At 37.9% G+C, this 12,561-nt stretch overlaps 1 protein-coding gene across 5 annotated transcripts in view; it reads right to left on the reverse strand.

Moving 5' to 3' along the window:
• NRG3 (neuregulin 3) overlaps positions 1-12,561 on the reverse strand; it is a 343,618-nt gene that overhangs the window by 13,595 nt on the left and 317,462 nt on the right. For all 5 annotated transcript variants that reach the window (XM_068197290.1, XM_068197291.1, XM_068197289.1 and 2 more), the window contains 2 exons: positions 8,799-8,925; positions 1,575-1,702 (listed from right to left, as the gene is read on the reverse strand). In XM_068197290.1, coding sequence (XP_068053391.1) covers positions 1,575-1,702; positions 8,799-8,925 — 255 coding nt within the window. The remainder of the gene's footprint in view (positions 1-1,574; positions 1,703-8,798; positions 8,926-12,561) is intronic.

A 12,561-nucleotide genomic window follows, 5' to 3' on the forward strand; every position in this document is an offset into this window, starting at 1 on the left:
AGAAATAAAATAACAATAGAATATAGAATAGCATAAAAGAGAAAACCTGCAGAGCTGATATGATTTTTCCAGGTTCAGTCAGGTTTGGAATGAAATGAAGAGATATTTAGTATAAAATCCTCATTTGACCACATTTGGCCATTAGTCCACAGTGAACACTATTTAGAAAATAAATTAGGAAGCTCTTACATGGTCCATAAATTAAAGACAGTCTTGTTAAGTCTTAAATGTTCATATAAATATTTTATAAAACAAGGGCCTTGTATAATAAATCTTAAGCTTTAACACTACAAAAGAATCCTTTATAAATTAACTAGTCATCCCACTTCTTACATTAGTTCTGAAGCAAAGACATTTCTTGGATATTGCAATCACAATATTAAAAGGTAAGGGAATGAGTTTTTTTCTGAACTTCATGTTGTGACTAAATGGTGATAAAATTCTTCCCAGAACGTCTGTAGAAAGCATTCTAGGAAACAATCCCATAGTTCATCTATGTTTAATAGAATTATTGAGCATGTTTTGAAAATTTCTGTGTAATAAGGAAAAAAAACTAAGAAATGGATTTGATATGACAACTGGCATTATTTTTTCATGGCAAATTAAAGGCTTAAGTAAGGTAAAATAGATAGGACCCAAATATCCCTTTCTGGTTTACATGTGGCACTTTGTAGGTTAAGTAGATCACTTATTCAAATGAGAAAAAACACATAGCTGGCTGAGAGACTGCACTGAAAATGCACCAAATACTGCAGAAGCCAGATCATAACCTCATGCAATCCCAGACTTTTTTTAAAGTAATTAAAAAAGAAAATCCTTTTAATAAACATGTCTTCCACTCCAGATTATCTAGCTGAAAAAATTCCAAACTCATTTTTCTCAGCCTTTTTTTCCTTCTCTCTGTGCACTGGACCAGATGTTACCACTGTCATTCCACCAACATTATTGCTTGTACCAGACTCCAGTTTGGTTTCTAGTCCTGTAATGAAACACCTGCATTCTTTCTCATCCAAAAAAAGTTAGAAGCAGAATTCTAGTCTGAATCCCATCCAGTGATGGGTGACATTCCTCTTTTTTTTCTCTTGGAAACAACCATCCAAACATTTTTAAGCCTTGTTTTCAAAGGCCACCATGTTTTCACAAATAAGTCATTATTCATTTGATGTATGTTTTGTTTAAGGAAACAGTGGAAAAGGCTGGAAGTTTGCAACCAAGTCTTTCTGCAGCAAATGAGTCATTAAATTCATGACCATCGATAAGGAAAGTCTTGTTTTTAGTGTCTCCTCCTCCTACAGCTGTTCCACTGGCTGGGCTGTGCCTGCAGCTCGGATGGTGTCTGTAAAAGCTTCCTGCAGGACTGGCATGACCCACAGAGGAAGGCAGTGAGCATCCCTATTACCTTTTATGTCTGCAGCTAAGAAAATACTCGGACATCTGCTTCATAAGCTGGCTGAGGCTCTGCTGGCACCAGGGCACTCAGCAGCTCACCCAGCCCCAGCACAGCATAACCTTGCACATGGATCAGCAGCTCTACAGCCTCTCCAGGCAGCTCTCACAGACAGATGTTTGCTCACCTGTGGTGCTTGATGGGCTGGGTTCCTCTGTCAGGAGACAAGGCCTCTGGGAAGGACTGAACGCCTGAAAAGCTAGATTCCATAACTTTGTGCAGAATGGGCCCCGGGTGCCTATCTGGCTTTGAATACTGCAGCAGAGAGAATAAAATTAATTAATACTCACAAGACAAAGTACATTGTTGATGCTATTCACTCTGAATTCATATCAGAGCAGGGTAAGAAGTGCTCTAGTGCATTTTTAAATCAAAATTAGGCAATGCAAGTGATACATTCATTCAGTATTGTTTACACAGCAGAAAGGGCTAATAACCATTACCCCATTACGTTCTGCACATCAAAACACTGATATCAGCCTTAGCAGCAAAATTACAGACTGATCTGCCCACAGTGATGGGAACAATGATCCCTTTGACTAGTAGTCTGTTTTTGTGGCTGTCCATGCAGAGACAGATCACAAAACACATCTCAGAGCCCGCAACTGCTTGGGTCCTTTGGTGATTTCAGTCAAACACTGCATTCATCATCAGCATGTACAACTATGAAAACCAAACTGAAACATCACTTGTGTCATCAGATAAGTAAGAAAAATATTCGAATCCTATCCACAGAGCCAGATATCTTTCTGAACCAGTCTGAAACTTTGGACCTGGGAGTATCTGTGCTAGTAAGAACAGTGTAAACATAATTCTTCTTGTGGCAGGTGTGGGCGTAGGGCGGTCTCTGGGCACAGAGTGAGACACAAAGGTCTGCAAAGCAGACACGAGACATGAAGAAGAACAGATTTGTTCTTCTTGCTTTGTGATTCAGCTGCAAAAACAAAAAAAAAGGTCTCTCAACCAGAATGGGGCCATAAAGTTGAAGTATAGAAAAAGCTGCACTTGGGCACGTAAGAAGATTCCATATTGTTGGTGGTCACTGGTCAATATCTCAGAGACATGAGAGAGTAACTCATGTTTCCACTCAGGTGTGAAGAATAAGCACTTTTCAGACTTTTTAGTTTGCATTACAAGAACCTGAACTAAAACTTATAGGTCTGTTTTCTTTTTGCTTTTTATTTTTAGTATTAGACACCTAGATATTCATGCTATCTTTAAAATAGGTTGCTATCATGGCAGCGATTACATGATTACATATTTTAGGAAGAAAATACAAATTAAAATATTAGGAAAAAATCACAGTGGTGAAAAATGTCTTGTTATGATACAATAACATAAAAATTCATGGAGAGGATAGTAAGCATTCTTTCAAAAGACAGTTCTTCATAATTATTAGTTTTGCCTAACAAAAGACCAGTAACTCACTAAAACAACAGACTATTATTTTCTGACTCTTATTCTTATCTACATTTCTGTAGACTGCAGCAAGATCAAAAAGGAAAGTCATAAAAGAATATTCTCTTTTAAAAATAGGTTACATGTACTTTTAGTCCAGTCAGTCAGACTTCTTATGACCAATTTCTATAGATAAAATAAAATAAAAGCTCTTCAAATGTTTCTCCACTGCTCTTCTCCCTCTCTCTGTTGAGTGAAATACCCATGTTAAACACAAAATCATTGCTTTTGTGCTTCTGAAGGCAAAGCTGTGAGTGGCAATATGCAAAATGGTGCTGCATGCATGAAGTAAACACAACTGAAATAATAAGAAGAAACATATTCCACTCCCATTTCTTTCAGTTACCATGATCTTAGATGTCACTTGTAAATGTTGCAGATAAAATATTCAGACAGAAATATGATTTTTAAGGTACTCCCATCGGTAAAGGTTTTAAACTTTAATAGTTATCTTGCCAGCTGCAGAAATGAAACTGGCTTTGATTTCTGACCTGAATAAATCAATTTGAGCTATGTAAAGAATGGCTTGCTCGCACCAAGAAGCTATTTCTGTCCTTTTTTTGTGTTTGTTCATGGTACAAAACTGAAGGCCTGAATGGTCTTTGAGACCAAGAGTAAGAAGTAAGTCATGAAGAGCAGAGATAAGCCGTGCCTTTTGCTACATCCTTGTTCCAGGTGGATGTGGGCTGGAGCAGTGGTACACAGAGCCTTTCCTCATCACAGCTGAGGAACACCAGGACATCAGAAGCTGCTCTGATGCTGATCAACAAACTTTAATGAAGGTCCAGCACACAACAACACTCAGGCACAGCCTACAAAGGGCATTTTTCCCCTAATTGAACATTTGTCCCCTTTTCAGATATGCCACTAAATACACAGTCATAACATTCATAACATTTCATTACAATAGAAATGTGAATTAGAGTTTAAATTGAGGGTGTGAATATACAGGGAATTCTAACAATGTAATTGAACAGATCTGGATGCACCAGGTTATTAATACATTTTAATATATTTAAACACAGTTGGGTTTATTCTCCTTTGGTTTAACTCCAAGTGCCACATCCATTCTCTAAGACCACCTCTGGAGGAAAACACCTCCATACTTTTGTGAAGAGCTTGCAGCAGTATCAGTGGTGCCCCCAGAAGTACATTAGGGGATCGTTCCCCAGCCACATCCCAGCAGGACTCATCCTGCTGCTCTCACAGCTCAGTTCTCACCTGGGCTGAGCTCCATGGAAGCCTCTGACTATTGTGAGCTGCTGAATACTCAGCTGTGATGGAAAACAAGCTGTGAGACCCTTTCAAAGGCCTGTTACAGTAGGTTGAAAGCATCACTGAAAGCTTATCTGTATTTGGGTTTTTTAATGGTTTTATTGCCTTGGTTAATTATCTGCTCTTGTTTGAGCAATTACTGAAAAACACTGAGGCACTGGCTAAATAAATTAAAGAATAATGATAGCTTAAAAAAAAGCATTTTGCAAATTTTCAATTTTTCATTGTTCCATGGAGAAAATAATCTATTACGTGCAATTACTCAACTCTCTGACAATAAAAATTCTACCCCCTGCTAGTTAACGTTAAGTGAATCTGTGAAGGCAGCCTGAGCCAAGAGACAAGAAATCAGCCTTTTTCACTGACCTGCTGCATTACTGTGAGCACATAACTCCTCTGCTCTACACCTTGAATTCCCTGTTCTGAAATGCAGGGCTCAGGGACAACAAATGCCCCTCGAATGCTGCAGAGTAGCTTGACACTGCTGTCCTGGTGTTATGCAAACCAAAACACCCATCCCTCCCACAGGCTTACTTAGCTCCTCACCCTCAGTGATTCCTCCAAAATAGTAAAAGGTCCAGAAATTCATGTGGCATTGGAAGAGAGGTGATGTGGGAATCCCATTTCAAAAAGAACTGAGAAGGCAGAGGGGTCAGCTTGAAATGGCATTCAGAGAGGTCGCCTCAAGGAGGAAAAGAACCAGTGATTTTTCTGAGGGGACTGAGCTTGCACAAAAGCTCATCAGGTGGTACATTTAGCATCCTTACTGTTCCCCTATGCTCTGTATGTTTTGTTGCCAACACTGCCTCTAGACAGAGGACAGTAAATTCAGGTTTGTCTATTCTGGCAGCTCTTCCTTAGTAGCCATGTGATACAGAAATGGGAAATTTGCTCTTGATCTCAGCTGATAAATCAAATGGTAAATCACGTAAACCCACAGAGTACTCCTTTAAAAGATTTAAAGTATCTCTTGCTTGTCATATAGTAATTGCATTTCTATCACAGTGACTGAAAAGATTTTATTCCCTACAACTATGAACAAAAGGCAAAAAAGATGCAACAAGAACATTTTTTGTCCCTCGTTACAAGAATTGCAGAGACCTGAAGGTAGAGGTTCCAAACGACTAGAAACAAGTGTAGTGAAAATTGAAACCACACAGTACAGCCTGAAAAGCATATTAACCACCTCAGAGGGACAGTGATGGGAAATTAATAGATCCCCTTGGTACCATGGAAGAAGATATTAAAAACCACGAGGATGAAAAAGGCCACTCTAAAAAGCCATGACAATTCTCAGAATTGCTAAAGGAATGTCAAGGTTTCAGCTGACTCTTTTTAAATTTTTTGTCCATGACATATTTACCAAGTTGTGAGAATTTGAAAAGAAACCCTCTACTGTAAGTGGAAAAAGCAGGTAGGAATCAGGAACCACCCCACCTCCTTCTGCCACCTGCATGGTGTATGAGGGTGCACCAAGCACTTGTCTTTCTAGATGGGGAGAATAACAATTTCCTTCCTTTTGATTATGTGGAGACCTAATTGTTTGCTGCAGCCCTTTAAATATCTCTTGAAAGGAGCATGATCTTTTTGGGAAGGGGTACATAATACTTGGGAAGCCCTAGGTTTTATGCATTAGGTGAAATTAATCTCCTATGTACCACAAAGGTCCTGAATTAAAAGCTGGCACATCTTTTCCTGGCTGAAGAATTATGGCAAGATTACCAGTGCATTAGTCTTTAAATCCAAGAGGCTAGAATTCCTAGCAAGAACCACCTAGCAAGAAATTAAGTGTGTTGCTGCCAGAATGTTTGGGAAAAGCAGTGGACTTGGAGGAGATTCAGGAAATCCTAAGAGCTGTGTTGAAACAGATATTTATGAATCCTTCTTACAGTACACAGTATTTTTCATCTAATTTGTACCTCTAAGAAAATGAAATTGCTACCGAGGCTAAGACAGGTGAGCACAATTACCAGTGATGAGCAGCAGGACTTCAGAGAGAACATAGTTGTCTTGACAAAATCCAACCCTTTATTTCAGTTTTCAGAATCACAATGGAGCAGAGGCAGGGAGTTAAGAAAATGTAATACACTTGAGTATGGGAGGAAGAATTACTTCACTGAGATTGGTCAAGCTCTTTATAGCCACAAACCACTTCAAACCTTTTCTGCTATACCCTGGGCCTTGGGAAATAAGTTAAACCTCATTCTAAAGCAACACATTTGGAAAGATAGATGAGCCCTTAACTAAATATAGCAACCTCTCAGTCAAAAGGTGATGGTTCCTTCAGAATAGTCATCAAGAATAAGGAACCTTATGCAACTTTTCTCAGGTCTTCTCAGAGAAAAGCATTCTCTGCAGAAGAAGAAAGAGCTGTGTGAAAAGCCTGAAAGCATCACCCAGTCTATTCAAGAGAGACAAGAGAAAAGTCTGAGATAATCTTCTAGGGAAAGACAGAAATGTGGCAAAAATGGGAAAACTCTCTTGCTTGTAAGGGGAGCACAAAGTGGAGTGGAAAAGAAACAACTTCCAGGATCACCTAAACCAAAATGCCAGACTGGAGGAGTAGTTTCCAGAAAGTAATTGCCCTCATTTATTTAGGCTTATTATTAGCTCCTGGAAATGAAGAGAACTAAGATTTCTCCCCAGGCCCATGCAGTGGCAGCTGCAGATGGGAATGACAGTGGGATCACATCCAGGCTGCCTGATCCCCTTTCCACCCAGCAGATATGCCCGAGGCAGACCTCTGGTCTCTGAGGGGGAGTCACTCCGCCATTCCTACAAAATACCTTCCAAAGTCCCTTTTCTGCTGCCTCACCAAAACCCTGCCCTCCCCTCCCCACTCCAATCTGGCAAGTTTTGTAAATATTTCATGAGCTGCCTGCATGCATTCCTGCGCTAAAATCTTCCTAACAATAGAAACCGTTATTACACTGTTACACTACATCCTGCACAAGGTCATTCTGTTTTTCTTCCTTCCTATCTTCCCAAAGGGAGAATGCATTAATAGTAAGGAGAAAATAGTTGCCTGCAAACAGCCACAAGAACAAGAAAATGGTGTGTTAATTACCAGCACTCATAATGTCAGGCTGAACAGCAATAAAAACTGAAAATCAAATTTGGATTAAAATAGTAAATATAACGATGGTGTTCAATCTCTATGTCCAGAATCTATGAACTGCTATTTCAGCCATTATGACTATGGTCACAGCAAAAGAAAATGACAAAATATTGCATTGAATTACAGTGAGAAAATGCCAAAGAGCATATTCTTAGTGTTAACCAAGGCTTATTTCACAGGATAGAACAAAAGGATCATGAACTTTACCTTTTGTTGCCATCATTACAACCAATAACACTCCCAACAGCTCTTTTTAGGGGCTAGAAATAATATAAGGCTGAATGAACTGAAAGTGAGAGAAAAAATTGCACAAGGTTCCCCAAATTGTGATTATGTCAATTTAGTGGAGCTGTCTTCCTTCTTGAAAGAGTATATTTTTCTTGAATTACAAAGCATATCATGAGCATATATAGGAGCACTACAAGAGTGTTCCTAACAAAACAGAACTTTTAGTGAATTCAAGCAATGCTCTCACAGCCTCTGCGTCTTAGCAGGGAGGCTCTGGTTACTCTAAATTGGTTAAAAGGGCTTACATTTATCTCTAAATTAATTGGATGTGAACTAGGAGTTGAGAAGTCTGGTTAAGTGGGCATGAGTACTCACTTTTGCTAAACTCCCGCTATTTTGATGGAATCTGGCAAATAAGGTAGTAATTTAAGCAACACTAAGATACTTTTTTTTAAGGAGTTAATAATTTAGAAAGGTTTTAATACATCTTCTGTATTTTCCTATTACATTGCTACCAGGACCCTTTTTCCAAAAGTAAGACAGCGCTGACTGTGTGTGAGCAGGGGAAAGAGAATGACATATACTGGAAAATATCTTCCTAAAAAAATACCAGGGCTAAATAAATTGGTTGTCTTCAAGTTCCTTATTTCAAACACGCTTTACATATTTCATGATTGTGAGATTGCAATGACTTACATATAATTATATTCAGAAAATGATTAAATATATTTCAAATTTAGTTTGAACAGACTAATTTCTTTCTGTAAACTAAAGTACCTTTAAATAAAGACCCAGAGAAATGAGACCATCTGCACAGTCTTCCCTTGGGTATTTGTTTACATGTGTAAATTTAGTTCTAGATTTGGAATTTACTCTGAATTAACTGTGACGAATCTCTATGTTTTTTCACACAGGTTCATAAATTATTGGAAGGCATGACATCTCTTAATTTCAAGGACCCCCACTACACATACAGACATGTACGACCTCAGGTATTGCTGGAAACTATAACAGCAATTTCCACTGCTGAATGCAGAGCTGGGGGGCTCAGCAAAGTCTGCTACATGAACAAAATGTACCAGGATCCATTGAAATAACTTTAGAAAAAAATGCCTGCTTTCCATTAAGAGGCCTGATAGAAAACATTTTATGAAGGAGGTGAGAATTGTGGTTCCCATTGCTCAGATGTTAATAGCAGCATGACGATGTGCTGCCATCAGCAGCAGGAACTCAGCCAGGCTATTAAGTGCTGTAGCTGGCAGGATTACTTACATTTTGCAGCTGGACTTGGCTTTGTGCCATACACTCCGACTTTGCCATCATGCTGGAAGCATTTAGACTGTAGGTTTTCCTATTCTGTGTTTCTTTCAGCTGTTCATGAATCTGCTTGGTTTGTTTCCTGCAGAGAGAAATAAAATTCATGTAAGAAAGAGCTTGCTTGATCTTCTGCTATAGCCATGATACTTTTATAGCCAGAGCTCCCTTTGTTCAAAACTTCACCGTGTTAGATGAGCCAGCTGAGCTAATTCACTAATGTCTGATATTCCAATGCAGCCATTGTTTCCTGGCAAGTCTTAACAAAGGAAAAAAAACCCCTCTCTTCTGTTTTAAAATACCTTCTATTCTCAGATTACTATAATAGTATGCTCGTTGTGCTAGTGCAGTTTTGTAAGATCATCTATTGCACATTTAACAATAGCTTGCAAGTCAGTCTGAATAATAAAAAAGCATTTTGCTCTCATTTGGAAAAAAGGTTTTGGCAAATAAAACAGGCATTAGCCCCTGCTGGCTATAAAAATTGATGAAGAATCAAAGATTCCTGCCAGCTGATTAGACTTGATCTATAACACATCTTGTACAGAGCAGCTTCTGCTTGTATGTTTAAACCTGGAAAAAAACATCACTATGGCCACTGAGACTGTGTTTTTGACTTATTATACTAAAATCCACCGTGTCAGAGCTAGGAATACCACTGGATGAATCTCTTGCATTATTCAGGAGATAACTATGCTGTTAACAAAGACTTTCTGTTTCTGCCACAATATATTGAGTGGAAGTGACAAACAGTTTTTAAGTTCTGTACATGATAGAGGATATGAGACAGCAAACTTTAAATATTACTTTTATCTTCTGTAAAAAGTTATCTCAACTGGGCAAAAACTGTTAGCAAAATACATTTAAGCTCTTTTATCAGCTTTTTTTTTTTTTTTTTTGTGATAAGCTACATTGTCTGGGACTATCAGCTCTAAATAACGATGAGCAAAAAACTTCACAATACCATTTTAATTCTTTCCTTCTCTGCTTTCTTTCTCTCCCCACAAGATGCATCTCCCGCACTGAACATACAATGGCCTTGGAAACAACCCAGTAATGTCAAGGACTCACCAGTAGCAGCATTTAATTACAACACCAGCAGGTTTTGGACAGCAACTGGTGCTGGGCCAAATTTCTGAAGGAAGTGATTTCTGGCAAGTATTTATAAGAGATAAACAAAATACGGCCTTTCTATACTGAAATTTAAATTTTAGCAAAGCAGCTTCACCAGTATTTTGAAACATTTCTGGTGATTTGATTTTGGAAAGACTTACGACATCATTAAGCTTGATAGGATCTTGTATCAGACAGTGAATTTGACACTGAATGAAGTATAAAATTAATTTTAATTTCTTATTCACAGTGGAATCTCTGTCTACTGCTGGAAGGTACAAGAAAGCAGAGGAAAATTACTTACTTATGTGTTCAGTGAAGGGGTCTGTGAGAGAGGACAAGTTCCCTCAATATAAAAGTAAGAAGTATCGCAGTTCAGATATTCAATTTTAATAACATAGTTTCAATATTTCTTTTTGGTTCAGTATGACACAATTGTAAGCATTTGCTTAAATTCAACAAATTGTAAATACCTGCTTAGAAGTATTTGTTACAGCTTGTTTCCTGAGTACAGGTCATAAGCCATAACAAATCCAGGACTCTAAGCACCTCTTAAGCTTTCTACTTGCATCCTATTTTGAAGCAAATGGAAAAGAATTAATTTATATTGTAAGCATGTTACAAATATGAGTGGCATGTTTTGAGTATTGCTAGGAACTCATAACTAGTAAAATCTATGAATAGAGGTAGGTGAGGAAATAATTTCTCAAAATAATTTCCCAAAAACATTCAAGATTTTCTTTAGCCAAAACTGGTAGAATTAATATTGGTATAATCTGAAGGAATATAGTGTCAAATTAAATTAGTCAGTTGAGTCTAAAACATCTCTTTTAAAAATGTTTTTAATATCCACTAATTTTTGAATTTAATGAAATTGAACAATTTCATTTGTAAGAAGTCTAAATGAGCTCTTCAGCATCTCATAAAATTCCAGGGGAGATTTATAAAAGCAACTTTAGCGTTTTTATGAACTATTTTCTGATCAGCTAAATTACATACACTGAGGAAATTAGCACATCCATTCCTATGTCCTGCTGGAAAACCAGTCTCTTGCTTGGTCTCCAGAATGGTTATGGAAGCTTCAGGAATTTTTTGCATGACTTTATGTAAGGTATGAACAGTGATATTGAAACATGATCACAGCATCAGATGTTGGGTACCTCTCATATACATACAAAATGACAATTTAATCAGGAAAATAACAAAACAATTTTTGGATTTAGTTATAAAAAAGAAATAGAGTTGTTTCTATATTTATAAACATGTGTAATTAAACTGCAAAAATTCAGCTTCACTACTGCAGTCTTTAACATTACAATTGAAATTCCTGAAGGTAATTTGCTGAGAAAAACAATCCAATCATTAATTTCCTTTTATGTTCATGCAACCTAACATTAATATCAGCTTTATGCATATTCATTTTGCCAAACTATAGGATGCACAGCTATAAAACTAGAGACCATTAATAATTCAAAGTTATTTGCTGATTAATAAATTTATTTTATAAGTTTTGTTTTCTAAACAAATGGGCCTTATGTGTTCTACTTTAGAGTTATTTGGCAACGAAGAGTTGTTACTTCAGCAAGAAATAAAGTCACTAGTCATCTGTAAAAGTCTAAGCTGTAAAGGGCAGCCCATTACTGTACTCTTCATCTGTTGCTAAGACTTCCAGCACTTTCTTGATTAACCTAAAAGGAATAATTGGAAGGGCACAGAGTTTATAATTAAACTTTCTCAGATTGAATCTATTTTAAAATAGGACTTTTAATTCAATGGCATATAGGGAAGTGCCTATTTCTAGCAGCTGGTATTATAGAATTGTCAGACTAAGTCAGGATCTTCATGGAAACCTTTCTCTTAAGAGATGTACTATTCAGAGTTTCTATATCTGTTAGCAATATTCTAAAATTTTTGTATGTCAAATGAAACCCCAAGATAACCCCCATGCAAGAGGAATGCTTTGATAATTCTTAAGCGCAGTCAGGGTACATATGCCTGATAAAGAAGCTCCCAAAAACCTGCTGACTCAAAGCTAACATATGGTAAGTGCTGAGGCACTTCAAATTTGTTGGGTTTTGCACCCTTAAGAAACCGACAAATGTTACATTTACAATTTTACCTGGGCTCCAGTCGAGACACTTATTTTCTTTTTGGACAGCACCAGATGGAGCTGCAGCCAGGGTGTGAGGGACTGATCAGTCTCCCTTGTACACTGTCTGAGGCCTCCTGACTGAACCACAGGTGCTCATTTTCTCATAACTCTCCAAACTTCAGTTCCCAGAGTCTGGCACCAGCCCACTTCAACTCTTCTCAGTAACTCTCATATTTATAATGCAGACAAAGTGCCAAACCCAACACCCCCTCCTGAGTTATGATGCACTATTTTCCTGTAAGTTCCTCTTTCAAGTGTTATTTCCACTCATTATTTTCAGACTTAGCTCTCCTCACCACCTCATCAAAGCCAGGGTGTTTTGCACGCTGTTCCAACCCAGCTCTCACCACTCCCTACAGCAGTGCTGGACCAAGAGGGGCACTGTGAATAACAGAGGGGCTTTTTATTCACAGGCTTTTTATTCTTGCTCATTGACTGCATGTTCTTCCTACTGAC

This window comes from Anomalospiza imberbis, chromosome 8, assembly GCF_031753505.1.
Source record: "Anomalospiza imberbis isolate Cuckoo-Finch-1a 21T00152 chromosome 8, ASM3175350v1, whole genome shotgun sequence".
In the NCBI taxonomy this organism is placed as follows: Eukaryota; Metazoa; Chordata; class Aves; order Passeriformes; family Viduidae; genus Anomalospiza; species Anomalospiza imberbis.